Source organism: Trachurus trachurus, assembly GCF_905171665.1.
Source record: "Trachurus trachurus genome assembly, chromosome: 15".
Classification (NCBI taxonomy): Eukaryota; Metazoa; Chordata; class Actinopteri; order Carangiformes; family Carangidae; genus Trachurus; species Trachurus trachurus.
The window spans coordinates 16,417,797-16,432,955 of NC_139906.1; the positions used below are offsets into that span (position 1 = coordinate 16,417,797).

The window sequence follows — 15,159 nt, forward strand, 5'->3', positions numbered from 1 at the left end:
CTACCGCCACTGCTACCACTCTGAGGTGTCTGCCAGTGAATGCATGCACATGGACCCTCACTCACTCACTCACAGTTGTGCACACACATACCTTCCCCCGGCCACATGGACACCACTGAACTATGTACATGGTTATGTAGCTCTTGTAGCCAGCTGCTCTGAGGAACTCCTATTCCCATCTAACAGAATGATAGAGACCATGTGTCTTTCTCTGGCCCAACCAAGTATATTATAGATAAACAGCCATAATTACAAAGGCTTGGTGCAATTAAACCAACAGCTTGTCTGGATAATTGTATTACTACTTTATTATGTTCCATTTACAATTAAATGTTGCGCACAAAATTGAATCTGGCCCGTTGAGAGTTAAATGCAGATGGCGTCTTCTTCTTCTTCTGTGGACTTACTGCATATGGGAAGCAACATTTTTATCTAATTGAATTCATGTTTCTGGTGACTGAACCAAGTCCAATGTTCACTCTCTGTTTAAAGGACAATTCCAGGCGAATTCAACTCGGGGGTGTATTTTCCTATCATTTTAGGTCTAAAAGAAGTCCGGGGACAGACGCAACTACCGCAAAACAAGAGCGATTAAACTGAAAATCTTCAGATTCCCTCTTTTAGACCTAAAATGATAGGAAAATACACCCCCGAGTTGAATTCGCCTGGAATTGTCCTTTAACTTCTGCTTTGGTCTTAACTATCTCCAGAGAAAATACCTGAGTTTCTAGGCTATAGCCCACTGAACCTTCAACAGTAACTTACTCAATTTACTGAATGAAGCTGAGATGACAAACCTGCTGGCAAAGTGCTCTATCTACACATCCAGCAGTTAGGGTGCCACATTATTATTCATTTGAAGTAATTTCTTCAGCTATTTCTTGGCTCTATTATGTTCACCTACTATTAACTGACTTTGTCTATGTGCTGTTTAGTGCTGAGCAGGTAAAGTACGATGGGTTTAGAGCTTTTTTTCTAAACACACCTGCTTGTTGTGATAGGAAAGGACACTTTGAGAACAGTGAGAGAGAACCAAAGCAGTGAAACCTGGTAAACGATGAGCTAAAACTCACACAAAGCTCCATAAAGTCAACGGGGAGCGGCAGATTCAAGGGACAAATCTCAGTAGGCTCATCACTACAAGTGACAACTTTCACACGGTCGCACTGGAATTGTCACTTTGTCTTCACGGTGACATTTGATAGAAAAATATTGACTAAAACTACTTTTATGTTCACTGTGATAATATTCTGCTAAAACCAGCATCATGGAGGTTTATTGTCTGACCGGGACTCTTAAAAGTTCACAGTGCCACTTTGTGCAAAACCATCCAGCTCAAACTGGCTTTAATTGCATGGCCATATCCTTCCAGACAAAGAGGCATGCACATACACTCACAATGTGCAACTTATAAAACAGCCAGTTCTCCTGCTTGCACGATGGATGACACACACTTACATATGCAAACACACACACACACACACACACACACACACCCAGAGAAAAGAACCATACTCCCACCACGTGCTGAACTGCCTCCAGTCATGTGACTGCACCTTCCTGTTTCACACAGGTCATCTTCAACACTCTTCTACAATGTCATGCATGCATTCACACCTGTTCTCTGCTCTCCACGTGGGCGCTCACACACACACACACACACACACACCAGAGTACTTCCCCTTCTATCACTCAGCTCATTCCCCGACATATAACAGGAAGACACAGTGAAGTTAAGCGTACAGCGTCTGTTGAAACCAACCGAGATAATTCACAATGCGAAAGTGAAACCTTCTGTTTCAACTGTCTGGCTGACTCAACTCCCGACCGGTGCTTTGAACAGTGGACAGCTGTGGAAGCTTGGAGATCAAATGCAATGATGTCAGACAATAACAACCTACTCTTTTTTTTTTCCTTCAATTGCTTCAGATCAGCAGTTTGCAGATGTAAAAAGTAGCTCCGGTGTAATCACACTCAAGTTGTCAACTAAAGACCTGACTGCAACAAAACCCTGTGATGCTATTACATGTGATTAACGTGATTAAAGCATTGCAGTTTAACACAAGCCTCACCTGTGTGGCAGACAGAGATGAGGGTCTTCTCCTCTTCAGTTCCACGCACTTCCTCAGCTTACAGATCTGGTGGCCAGTCCTGCGGTTGAGGCAGCAGCTGCACTGGCCGCAGTTGATCTTCCTCAGACACGGCTCGCAAGCCCCACACCTGCTCCGCTTCTTCCTCTCTCTCCTGTGATGTGATTTCGGAGCGGTCCAGGAGGGCGAGCGGCCGCCGTCTGCCCCCCAGGATGTGGGCAGAACGGCAGCGGTGGGCTCTCCGTAGCCGGCCTCCGACTCGGTGTCAAAAGAAAAAGAGGAGCGAGTGCTTTCTGAGCTGTAGGACAAAGTGGAGCTGCTGTCCAGGGAGGGAGTGGAGATCTTTGGCACCGACTCCGTCTCTGCCACTGCGGCCGCAGCGCCGTCCTCGCTGAGGTTTGGCTCGCGATGAGCTGTGAGAGCATCTGTGCTTGACTGAGGAACTGCTGACAACGACAGCGGAGATGTCTCTCTCTGGCTGCGATGCTCCGACGCCTCTGTGTTGGACTCACTATCTTTGGTCTGCGTCTCTGCTGGTGTGCAAGCTTGTCTGTCTCCCTGAGGAGAAGGGATCTCCGGGCTTTGAAGTTGGCGTAGCACCGCCTGGCTAGAATCCCTCCAGCTTTTAGGTTTGAGGGAGTCACTGTGGATAATAACCGGTGTGTTTCTTTTCACTAGTACAGTCTGCAAAGTCAGGGCAGTTTCAGGAACCGCTGAGGACTTTGGGAATTGAGGTTTAGCACCATGAACTTTAGGTTGCATGTCTGTCTTACCCTGGCTCAGTACCTCTGGTTCAAGTGCCTCTGAGGCGGAGGGGGCTTTGGTGGGGTTTGAGGTAGCTGTGTTGGAGACTTGTAACAAACTTACAGGTGATTCTGACTGTGCTGTCAGTTCATTGTTAGACTTAGGAGGATCTGGAGGGGGAGAGGCTGCAGCACCAGAGTGGAGGTCAGTAGCATCTTTCTCCTCTTCTTTTTCTCCTTGATCTGCTCCCTCGCTGTTTCCCAGCCTCTCAACAGTCTCCTCCTTCTCCTCCACAGTCTCTTTTTGTCTCTCCACCGCTTTTTCTGCCTCTGAACTCTCTCCTCTCTCGTGACTTATCTCCTCTTCCCTCTCAGTGGCAACAATCGCTCTCTCATCTGTCCTATTCCCTGTCAAATCCAGCGAGTTACCTTCTTGTTGATGGACAGTGCGCGTGTCGTCTTGGTTGCTGTCACCGTCGAGACGATCGGGCTTATTTTCAGGGACAGATGAAGTGGAATTTCCCTCAGAGCGACCGGGCACCCCCGGTGAGCAGCTTCTCGTTAGCGCAGACTTCTCCGAGGGGCTGTCTTTGCTTCTGTCGCCGCAGAGTTGTAGCCGTCCGTCAACATCATCACCCACGAGGACCCCCGTCGTCCACCGCGGGTCATCCTCGCTGTTATCACAGACAGTGTTTTTGTCTCTCTGGGTTGCAGTGCCATCACAGCTGCACTCCACACAGTCCTCCAGTGTGTCATGACACGGTGCCGAGTCCGCCTTCAGAGGGCTGCCCTCTTTAAGGTTTTGAACTCCCGGACCCAGGTCTTTGATATTTGCTGCAACTTCAAACTCGGTTTTTAGAGACACTGGGAGAGTTTCGTCAACATCATCATCGCCAGGGTCCAGCTTCTCATCTTCCTCTTCATCCTTGTGAGGAGCCGAGTCGTTGACGGTGGCGCCTGAGGGCTTGTTTCTTGTGTTTCCATGCTGCGATGCCGCCCCTCTCCCTGCGCTCCCCCTGCCGTTTCTCCCTCCTCTGCAAGGTTTAGGAGGCTGCAAGGGAGTAACAGACACCCGCGCGCCCCGCAGGGACGTCCTGCGCCCTAGGGGGGCTTGTAAGTCGCCACAGTGGTCGGGCAGATTGCTCGGCCGTCTAAGCCTTGCAGATCCTGTTACATTTAGGGCATGGTTAACTCTGCCAGGAGACCTCCCAGGGCCCTGACCGGCGGCCCCACTCACCCCTCTTCCACGAGGGCTTCGGCCCGACTGCGCCTGGGTTCTGGTGGTTGGCTTTTTTGGCTCTGCCGGTGTTTTCTGAAGCCTCTCTGCGGCTCTTCCTTGGGGCTTATTGGAGTTACAGGTTTGCCTCTTGGTGCTGATTACTTTCTGGGCATTTTTTCTCTGAGCAGGTGTCTGTCTCCTGGCAGGTTTGGTAGTAGCAGGCATGGCTGAGGGTGTGCAGGAGAAAGGTTTCTGGCAGCCAGCATGGGAGCCAGGTGAACGTTTATCTGTGGCTCAGCACACAATTTGTTTTTAATGCTTCCTCTTTAGTGTTTTCCTCTTTGAGCCGTAAATTTGGGTGCTGTTTCTGCTGTGTAATTGCAGTGCATGACCTATAAAGGCACAACAACAAGAAGAAAACAATCAATAACAGTCTATAAGCAGCTTTAAATGTGCTTCCAGTGTAATAATGACAAATTGTAAGCAGAGTATAACGCACTCAAACACATACATTACAACTTAATGACTGATAACATTATAGTATGAACGCCATAAAGTTAAATCTCCAACATGTTGTGTTACCATGTGCTGGAAATGACACTTTCGCCCCGCCTGAAATATACTCGGACGAGCAAATGTTGTAGATAGACGTGAATAAAAACGATTCAGTGCATCTATACATCGCATAATATCGTGAGTAAAGATGTCATGAAACCAGAAAAGTGGATAAAAACATATGAAGTAAAGCTTCCCGAGTGGCTTCAGCAGTTTAAAGGGCAGGCAGGTTGAGGAGTGGGCTCTGGCCGGAGGTCGGATCCTGTTTTCGTCTTTCTGACTGGCGGAAGAGGGGGTTATTACCGTGTAAAAAAAAAAAAAAAAAAAAAAAAACGCCTTCAACGTCGCTGTTTATTATTATTATTTTACTGCACTTGACCGCTGTCATTTAAAGCGCCGCGTGGATAGAAATCTCAACACGTCCGGAAACCTCACTTTAGTCCAGGTTGTTTTGTTGCCCGCGAGGTTTTATTTACACGTTTACGGCTGAAATGCTTTACATACCAGAGAGAGACAGTTGCACTGTCTGAACTGCTAATAATACTCCGCTCCAGCGAGACAGCGAGACCTTGTATTGGTTTCCCTCCTCGGCAAATATAGACTGCTGGCAAGTTCAATCCTCTCACGACGATGACACATGGACATGGTACGAGCGCCGACGTGAACGCACATCGAGTTGGTTTTTTAAAAACGTGCACCGTGTTGGTCTTTGCGGAGCACGACACCCGTTAAAATGTAAATCCCTCTTATGTCAATCCATTCAGGGCAGCCCCGCTCACTCTCCCTCCACCAGACGCAACCCACGGTCTCCGCTGGCCAGAAGCTCGTCGTCGGCTCTGGAGGGAAAACCGGAAAACCTGGGGTGGATCAGCAGACGTCATTTGCCCCCAACGCTCCCGCTGCTGCTGCTGCTGCTGCTGTGTGTGTGTGTGTGTGTGTGTGTGTGTGTGTGTGTGTGTGTGTGTGTGTGTGTGTGTGTGTGTGTGTATATAGCCTATGTGTGTGTGGAGCGTGCTAGAAGAGAAGGTAATCAAAGATAATTAATCTTTGATCAAAGGCAATTCAATCTGTGATTATGTAAACTGAATGGGCAAGGTTGAATATTTTATACATTAAAAAAAAGTTTATTGAAATGTAGTAAAACTCATGTAATAAGTTATGGTATTACAATGGTATAGTGGACAATATAGTTGTATTATTATTTTACAATATTGTGTTGTGACAAGGATGACATTCATTTGACAACAACTATCAAACATCAATTTCACACTTAATATGAAAAAGTAAAGGCTATAATAATATACTTATGACGTACAGTATAGTGCAAAAAGTCAGAATATAACCTGGATGTACAAGGTCATAACATCATGGGAATCAATGGTAAAGGCATTGAAAAGTGGATGTGAATTAAACACACACACACAAAAAATAAAATAAAAAATAAAGCAAAAGTCATTCAACATTAAATATATTTTAAAATAATTCTACAGGCAGATAGCACACCTTTATAATAATTATGATAATAACAACCTACAATAATAATAATTTATCATAATTATATGTAATTTCATAATTTATTATTTCATGGGCCATATCAGAGCCAATAAGACTGAGATTAATAGATTAACAGTCTGTTATATTTTGTTCTTATTTTCATGTAAGAACAGAATATAGGCTATGATATTTCTGTTGCTTTGATTGACAAAATAACTTTGTTCTTCCTGTTTACAAAAAAAACCATTTATTGATTAAATGCACACATCTTGAAATGTTAGTGTCGGCCATAGAAAATATTATAACCAACTTTACACTGACGTCGTGTAACTAATATTGCTAATTAATGATCATTAGTTTGTCTGTATGTTTTTATTTTTATCGTGTAGTCCCGCCCCACTTATTTTACGTCGGCCTACGTCACCAACATGCGACCGTTTGCGGCCACCAGCCCCTGAGTCGTGAACGGGCGAAGGACACAATTATATTTCCGTGAATCTTGGAAGTGGCTCTGATTCATTCAGGACTTTAGCTTTTGTCACGGTTACTGTTTAACCCGGGACAGTGAAGGTCGGGCTGGTCCGGATGGTAAAGCTGCCCGTTCAGATCCAGGATTGTCCCGACCGAGGCAGGTGGGAGAGGAGACAAGAAGCAACTCAGCGAAGGAGAAACTGATTTGTTGAAGATATATATTTTTTTATTATCAGACCAAAGCTTCCACTTGTTTCGCTTCTTTTTGCCCCTCGGACGTTTTTTTTTTATTGTGAGTATCACTTCTTATCAGACAGTCACAGGAGTGAGAGAGTGAGTGGCGACTCTTGACTAAATCCTGGAGGAATTTATAGCCAATGATTATAAACTGATAGCTGCACCTGAGTATCATTTTACTTTCTTGTACTTGACTTGAGTCTCGTCATTCTTTGCACTCCATTATAGCAGAGGGGAATTTATAACTGCTGTTATTTTACCTGTAACTATTTGACACATTGGACAGGCAGAGCTTTTAGACTATCACCCGATTTTAATCAGTAATGCACGAGCATTGAGCAATAATGATAACAGGCAAGGCAAGGCAAGGCAATTTTATTTGTATTTTACAAACAGTTTGTCTCAAAGGGCTTTACATTGCATCATAACATAACATCCTCTGCCCTTAGACCCTCACATCGACTGAGGAAAAACTCCATAGAATAACAATCTAAAGGTTAAAGGGACTGTTTTCTGAATTTACTGCTTTTAACTGATACTTTCAGTATATTTTCTTGATCATGCATTCATAATTTTGCTTACAACATTGACATGAGTCACATTTCTATGCAAGACTTTTACTTAGAGTGGATTATTTTGGCAGTGTGCTAGACACATGTTTAGTTAAGATCTGGATGCTTAAACCTCCACTGGAACCTGTGCACATTGTTAAACCATGATTTATCAACCTTAAGCCTTAAATCATTTTAAAAACAGACAGGGGTTTGCTCACAGAGATACATGCAGTATTTTCCAGGATGATGATTGTGTTTCCACTCTGTGCAGCCATGGATGTGGCAGATTCCTGAGCAGAAAGGATGACATCGGAGGCTGCGGTCTCCACCCCTCCTGCGATAAGCAGCAGCCCCGCTCAGAGGGACTACTACTGGCTCCGCTCCTTCGTCGCTGGAGGTAAGATCTGACTAATCACCTTGTACCATCAAGGTAAAGATTTGCCATTGGGACACAGGTTCAGGCCTCTGGGTCTGCAGGACGGCATTCCTCTACCACAGACAGACACACCTCCTCCTTTGCCTTGCTGTCTCCTGCTTTCTTCTGTCACCAACAATCAGCCATCTTACTGACCTTAACCACGCTGTAGTAGTAGATACTCACCGCCTATTTTCTGCAAATGCCCACTAAAGCTGTAGAGCCCAAGCATGTAGCTGACGCGTGCTTCAAAATAAAACCCTACAGTCCGTGTTCCTCATTCAGAAGGTTTACTTAAAAACGTTTCTTTCTGTTACCAATCAAAAACGGCACTGAAAGCTGACAAAAACAATAGTCCTGCTCTCTCGACTCCATGGCTTTACTTAATTAACTAAAATACATAAAACTACAGTAGTTATTAGTCTTAAATAAGCACTTACGAAAACCTTAACGACCAAGTTATTAACTTGCTTTGCTTCAAACAACATGCAAGCTACAAACATGTACCAGCAAAAATATATTTTTGTTATTATTGGACTTTAGACGTCTGACACTTCCCGCACCTGACCTTGTGTGACCCTACTCTAACGTCTGTGATATTTATGTGTGAATGAATGCTCTGTTTTCTTTTAGGTGTTGCAGGATGCTGTGCCAAGACTACCATTGCTCCTCTGGACAGAGTCAAGATCCTCCTGCAAGCCCAGAACCCCCATTACAAACATCTAGGTAAAGTTTTAGGAGGCAAAACATCCAGTAACCCAAGTAAGTTCTCACACATCTGTGTCGTATGAGGTAAAAAAAACCCAAAAAACTCTGATCTTTCTTTGCAGGAGTGTTTTCCACCCTCAGAGCTGTGCCAAAGAAAGAAGGCTTCCTCGGCTTGTACAAGGGCAATGGGGCGATGATGGTCAGGATATTCCCCTATGGAGCGATCCAGTTCATGGCCTTTGACAATTACAAAAAGGTGCAGTGTGTGCTTAATTGTAGAAAAAGACTTGTCTTGGTGTGTGTGTGTGTGTTTTGTCCTGCAGTGACATTTTTAAGTGAAATACTGGGAATCTTTTATTGGTGGACCTGTTGACCTTTGTTTCCTCCCTGCTGATCCTTTTACAGCTGCTAAGTAAACAGATTGGGATCTCTGGACACATCCACCGCCTCATGGCAGGATCTATGGCAGGTAATTCATCTTCCAAACTGATAAGACGAGGCTGGTTCACTCGGTGCCAGCTGGATATCATGTGCTGCCCTGGCAACTTTATTGCGACAAATGCATCACCAGGATGTGACGTGTCTCGCTTTGTTAGTGTGTGATACTAATGTTCAAGCAAGTTATTTTAGCAGCCAAAATGTGTGAGTCAATTATGATGAAGCAGAACTGTAATTACAGACTGTGCCTGTCTAATGTGTGTTTTCAGGGATGACTGCGGTGATATGCACCTACCCCCTGGATGTGATCCGAGCCAGACTGGCCTTCCAGGTGACAGGAGAGCATCGCTACACAGGCATCGCCAACGCCTTCCACACCATCTACCATAAGGTGATCTACAAGTGTGAAAAATGGCAGCATTGTTTTCATTTGATATTGTAGCATTTGATTTAAAATGCACGCAAATGAATCGCTCTCTATGACTTTCAACGCAAATTCCTGTTTTTCCTTCTCTGTAAAGGAGGGCGGTGTTCCTGGTTTCTACAGGGGACTTACACCAACTCTTATTGGAATGGCTCCTTATGCAGGTGATGAGCTGCTCCACCAGCCTCTGTTTACGATGCAGTGAACAGTGTCCCTCCTGTTGCGTTCGCTTGATTTCTCTTCCGCTCGTTTTTATCCTCCAGGTTTCTCATTCTTCACCTACGGCACCCTGAAGAGCCTCGGATTGAAACATTTTCCCGAGCCCCTGGGACGCCCCTCCTCGGACAACCCCGAAGTCCTGGTTCTGAAACCACACGTCAACCTGCTCTGTGGAGGAGTGGCCGGTGCCATCGCTCAGACAATATCGTAAGTGCTGCAGGCAGCCGGGCAGCTGACGAGCTGCAAGGAGGCGAGAGCCGCACAGACGATGAGCTGACAACGCGGCTGGTTAATTTGTGGTTTCTGGCCCGGTGTGGTATTGATAGCACTAATTCATCGGTGGTCAATGTGTCACATTGTGTTTCCTCTCACTAGATACCCCTTGGATGTGGCCAGGAGAAGAATGCAGTTAGGAACAGTGCTTCCCGACTCTGAGAAATGCGTGTAAGTAGCACAGATTTTTCTACTTTGCATGTTCTCTTATACCATATACAGCTCTGGAGAAAATTAAGAGACCACTTCAAAATGATCAGTTCCTCTGGTTTTACTATTCTTAGGTATGTGTTTGGGTAAAATGAACACTTTTGTTTCATTCTATAACCTACTGACAACATTTCTCCCAAATTGGAAATAAAAATATTGTCATTTAGAGCATTTATTTGCAGAAAATGGCAACAGGTCAAAATAACAAAAAAGTTCTGGTGTTTTCAGACCTTGTATAATGCAAAGAAAACAAGTTCATATTCATTTTAAAACAATACAACACTACTTTTTAAACTTAGGAAGAGTTTAGAAATCAAGATTGGTGGAATAATCCCAATTTTTAATCGCAGCAGTGTTTTTAAAATGTATTTATAATCTTTATTCCTAATTCTATATGATTTGGTTCAGGTGATCAGCTAAGTAGTGTGAGGTGTGCTTGTGTTGGAGTTCAATAGACACTGGAATCGATGGCTGCCATACATGTAGAGAAGCTGATTTATTAAGAACATTTTGGAGTGGTCTCTTTATTTTTTCCAGAGCTGTATAACATCACATAAACATGACATTGAATAACTAGACCAATTTGTGTTTGTTACATGTGTCTCAGATTTGGTATGAAATGGAACTGTAGTCTTAGGGGTGACACTTAAAAAAGAAATTAGATGAGAACTAATTGCAAATGTGTACAGAGGGTAATTATTGAGTGGAAAACAGCTCACAACACACTGCTGATGATTTTCATCCCATCATAAGTAATTGTTGAAGAGCTTATTTAGCTAAAGAATCAATTGGGACTCATGTCTGTTCTGAAGAAGTCAATAACGCCTCTAACTGGAGGAGTTATTTAAAAATGAAACTGTTTACAGCAGCTTCAGGCAAGTGGTTGTGCACTCTCCTCAATCTGGGGATCTTGATAAATAATGTTCGACCTCCGTTTCTCCTGTTTTCTCTGTTGCTAGGGGTCCATGTTTTTAAAGAAAGAAATCAGGAAAAACAGAAGCAGTGTTTTGGATACAAAATGGGGAGTTTCCACTTGAAATAGTTGATTCCACATTTGGTTTTGTAAGCAGAGGATGATGGAATCCATCCTTATAAGTGAAGAAAAAAGATTCCAGGGCTGTTTACGTTTGATAAAATGATAAAACCGCAGCACTTAAAGAAGTAAGAGTAACAAATGAGCTGTAAAACTGCAGCAACATACCGGTCATACCTGGACAAGGTCACGTGAAGGCAGTGCAAACATTGCACAATGCTCTTGCATCATCTCTTCCCGTTTAATTATTTAAGATTTTTTAAAAGAATGAATTCAGTGACTACATCACCGCTCTACAAGGTCATTTGTCTCTTATGCAAGAAAATAAAGAAACATAATGTTTTTTTTTTTATGTATCTGAATCAGTTACCACAGTATCTTGTTTTGCACTTTGAACAGATCACTGAGCAAGACCCTGAGGTATGTGTACACTGAGTATGGGGTTAAGAAGGGATTGTACCGAGGCCTTTCTCTCAACTACATCCGCTGCATCCCCTCCCAAGCTGTGGCCTTCACCACCTACGAGTTCATGAAGCAGACCCTCCACCTGAACTAGCCGCTGCGTTTGCACATGGACCCGTATTCACTCTGAGCCGCGAGAGCCGCCGGACCTGGATGCTCTACATCAGACTGAGCCGAGACTCGGTCGCCACTTCTTGAACTCATCGACGTGGGAATGGCCTTTTCCGTTAAGTCACTGAAGGCGCCGTGGAAGTGAGTTAATGCCTGAAGTCAGAGGAGGCTGGACGTCAGACGGCGAATGTCTCCGTGTCCGTGCCCTTTCGTTGCCTCTAACTTCCTGCCTCTGTGACTCGCCACCTCTCAAATGATGATTCACGCAACTGCACGACATGTGGTTTTAATGCGAACAAATCCCTCATCAGTGTCTCCATGGATACAGCGGGGCAGTGACATCTTTGGTCGGGATCTGCTGGTTAGGATTGGCTCGGGGCAACGATCTGCTCTTAAACGGTGTTGTTGACAACACAACACAACACAAAAACCGTCTGATTGTGTAGCAGCCCCCTCTCTCTCTAACAGAGACGCCCACACAGTCTCACTTGTCTCTTCCAGCTTAAAATGATCAAATTAAGTGTCATTATATTCCCCCAAAATTGTTTATTTTAATCCTCTGTCACCCGAAGCACTTCAAATCCACAGCTACACATTTTCATTATTGTTTATCATGTCTTCTTTCTAACGACTTTGCCATTGTAGAGAGGTGGCTGAAGCTGATTCATTCAGAGATTCTTTCAAATGAGATTCATACTTTTTTTTTTTTCAGGGCTTAGTGTGTCTTGAACTTTGTGGTGCAGTAACTATGGGAGACAGATTCTGTTCTGTCTTCTACACAAATCTAAGATTAATATATCAACTAATTTCACCTGCAGGGTTTTCAGTTTGAGGCAACTTCACATTCTATTGCCAAACATTGATTAGAGCAGTTACTGTTGTCTCTGTTTTCATTGGCTGAAATGTTTTTTTTTTTAAATGTTTGTCAATGTGCTTTCAGAGGTTTAGTGTGTAGGTTTGATGATGACGACTTATGTACATAGATGCTCGGCTGTAATCAGAGGGATATTATGGAGATGTTTAAGATGTCGGCGCTGCAACGTCAGGTTCGACGTTTGTCAGAGGGAACTCAGGAGAAATTTGCACTTCATGACTGTAGCTTGTTCTTTGTGTATTTATTGATTCAGCAACCTGTTGCCACTGGGTGGCAGCACTGATCTTGGATTTAATTGTCTACCATCAGACCTAGGTAGTGGGTACAACGCTCAGACACTTTGGTATCTCTCATTAACTTTTAGTTAGAGTAGGGTCTTTGTTAATTTTTTTCCCTGTTTTTGCCTAACCATAGCCAGTTGTCACATAGTGATTATAATGTACGCAGTGTTTTTAACCCGGTCCAGCCAAGATGTCGTTCGCATTTATTGCCCACGACGGCTGAACATTAATCACTGAATGAAAGCGTTGTTTAATCATGCACCATCAACCCACCACCACCGGTGTTTTTGCGAAGCCTCGTCAGTTTGCTGTACGAGCAGCCGCCCCTCTCTGCCTCTTGCTTTTCTGTCTGCATCCAAATGTCTTACTTCACCAGAGAGATTGATGTGTTTTATGGGAGTTGCTCCACATGCCTCAGTTGCTGCCTCAGCTTCTAGATCACTCTATGTCAGTGGAGAGAAATGACAAAAAAAGCAGATGCCTCAGAACAGATTTTTCCAACCTTTTTAGCCGGTGACCCCCTTAAAAGATTTGTCCTTCAACAAAGAGGCGACGTGGTAAAGAAAGCACAAATGACAGGAAAGTCAAAAATCAGGCAGTAAAATGAAATATTTTTCCTCTTTTCTATCCTATGAATCAGTTTTTACATTTAATACTTGATATGTATTGTACTCTGTTGATCCTGATCCAAGTTTTTTTCCCTTACCAGAAAAAAAAAAAATCAAAACACACCCTTAAGCTAAATATATGTGCCATCATCAAATGCATATTGTAATTTTGTCAGGTGTTGAAGCTAAAACCCTGGGGTCATAACTGCTGTGTCATGTTGTGTCCCAGTGGAGGGGTCCGAACATCCAGGATGGGCATCACTACCCCAGATTGCGTTATATTACGTTAAATATACTGAGTTTGCTTAGACTACTGAGCACTTTGAAAGCTGTTTACTGTGGAAGAAGTGGGAGCGTCAGAAAGGCTTCAGTCAGATTTAGCAACTAGCAGCTCCTGTTGGACGGTTGCCACCCATCAACCAGAACAACAAATTATAATGATAATATAACTTATAATAAGACATCAAACACTGAAAAAATATCTACAGGTACGTTTTGAAGATGAATGTAGACGGATACAGAAAATTTTCATTTCCACATTCTGTGTTCAGCCTTGTTTTAATGTAATAACTGGAAACAGGACGGCTGCTCCAAACAGCTGGAACGATTGTTTTGTTTTATTTAGACGGCGCTGAACAAAGAAATGAAAGAAACAAAACCTACAAACCTATAATTCTTACAAATCACCATGAAAAGTGTGTGTAAATGAGAAACTTCTAACTATTGATTGTACGTAAGAATAAATGGACTCCAGTATCCAACTGTGCCCACCTGCCTGGGCCTGAGAGTATAATCACATACTCACTGGTGATAAGTGGCAGCCTCCATTTGGGGAAACAGAATATAGTTTTCAGTAACATTTCTGCTTCTTTTATGTTCATGTGCAGTACTGCTGTTTACACAAGCTTTCATCTAGGCTACTGCTCTTTTGATTTCTGTGTCCTGTCAAAGCCTCCCATCAGCTCAGCTCTGTTCCTGCTGCTTGCCGCAACAGATAATTACATAAGGAACGAGGAACAAGAAATATTGAAGATATTTATAGATGTAAATGTATTTAATGGCTGTACCACTTTATCAGGCTCTGTTGGATGTGACTGAACAATGAAAATGCCTAATTTTTTTTATGTTTTCAGTTTTATTTTCTCTTTGTATGTGTTCAGTTTTGTCTGCTGTGCTTTTTATAAGCAGAATTACATTATACAGTATGTCTTAAAACCATCACCCAGCCTTGTGTCTTTATTTTGTCATTGGATGTGATCACTGATGCTGTGCTGTCACTATTACATCCTTTTTTTTCTTCTTTTTCTTTTTTTTTTACAGTAACTGAAGAAGAGAAATGTGAGGCAGCAAACGAACGAGATTATTCCATTTCTCACTTTGCGCTTCACACGTTCGCTGGCCTGTTAATGCTGCTGTTCCAGTTCAACCTCCAACGCTACAGAGGAACTCTTAGGCCTCATTTGCATTTTTTTCTAAATACTGAAGCTGGAATACACTGCCTGTTGTTGACAGATGCCACATGCTGATTTGACTGGTAAATGTGATGTGTAAAAGATATGTACGTTCACATGTTCCCTCCCTGCAGCCCACATTATTCCTGTTACTGGAATTAATTTTGTTATACTTTAATCCAATTAAATCTCTCTCTTGTTGCTTGCAGATAAAGAAAAGTAATTTGATATCAACTTCAGGAAAAATAATAATGCTTCCTGTTCCCACGTTGAGGTCTGTCCCCCAAGG

The 15,159-nt window shown here is 43.4% G+C and overlaps 2 protein-coding genes across 5 annotated transcripts in view; one reads left to right on the forward strand and one right to left on the reverse strand.

The window, feature by feature from the left end:
• tet1 (tet methylcytosine dioxygenase 1) overlaps positions 1-5,478 on the reverse strand; it is a 34,138-nt gene extending 28,660 nt beyond the window's left edge. The window contains exons 1-2 of the mRNA XM_083987629.1: positions 5,112-5,478; positions 2,073-4,444 (exon numbers count right to left, since the gene is read on the reverse strand). Of these exons, the coding sequence (XP_083843755.1) occupies positions 2,073-4,277 (2,205 nt within the window). The 5' untranslated portion in view covers positions 4,278-4,444; positions 5,112-5,478. The remainder of the gene's footprint in view (positions 1-2,072; positions 4,445-5,111) is intronic.
• On the forward strand, positions 4,093-15,122 carry slc25a16 (solute carrier family 25 member 16). Of its 4 annotated transcripts, XR_014595952.1 has the most exons (12): positions 6,352-6,864; positions 7,635-7,760; positions 8,412-8,504; positions 8,609-8,742; positions 8,892-8,955; positions 9,194-9,315; positions 9,446-9,512; positions 9,612-9,774; positions 9,943-10,011; positions 11,483-11,797; positions 14,740-14,953; positions 15,080-15,122. XR_014595952.1 is itself a non-coding variant. In XM_083987631.1 (10 exons), the coding sequence occupies exons 2-10, from the start codon at positions 7,667-7,669 to the stop codon at positions 11,637-11,639; spliced, it is 963 nt and encodes a 320-aa protein (XP_083843757.1). In that variant the 5' UTR covers positions 4,093-4,191; positions 7,635-7,666; the 3' UTR covers positions 11,640-14,619. The 4 variants fall into 4 exon arrangements, 2 of the variants coding, with proteins under 2 accessions (XP_083843757.1, XP_083843756.1); XR_014595953.1 differs by lacking the exon at positions 15,080-15,122 and having other exon boundaries at positions 14,740-14,965; XM_083987631.1 differs by lacking the exons at positions 6,352-6,864; positions 14,740-14,953; positions 15,080-15,122 and adding an exon at positions 4,093-4,191 and having other exon boundaries at positions 11,483-14,619.
• The last annotated feature ends 37 nt before the right edge of the window (positions 15,123-15,159 follow it).

Bases quoted from the DNA above. Each gene is read 5' to 3' on its own strand.
- slc25a16 (XM_083987631.1), top strand. From the start codon at position 7,667: ATGACATCGGAGGCTGCGGTCTCCACCCCTCCTGCGATAAGCAGCAGC. The intron at 9,316-9,445 runs GTGATCTACAAG...TTCTCTGTAAAG, and splicing joins TCCACACCATCTACCATAAG to GAGGGCGGTGTTCCTGGTTT. The intron at 9,513-9,611 runs GTGATGAGCTGC...TTTATCCTCCAG, and splicing joins TGGAATGGCTCCTTATGCAG to GTTTCTCATTCTTCACCTAC.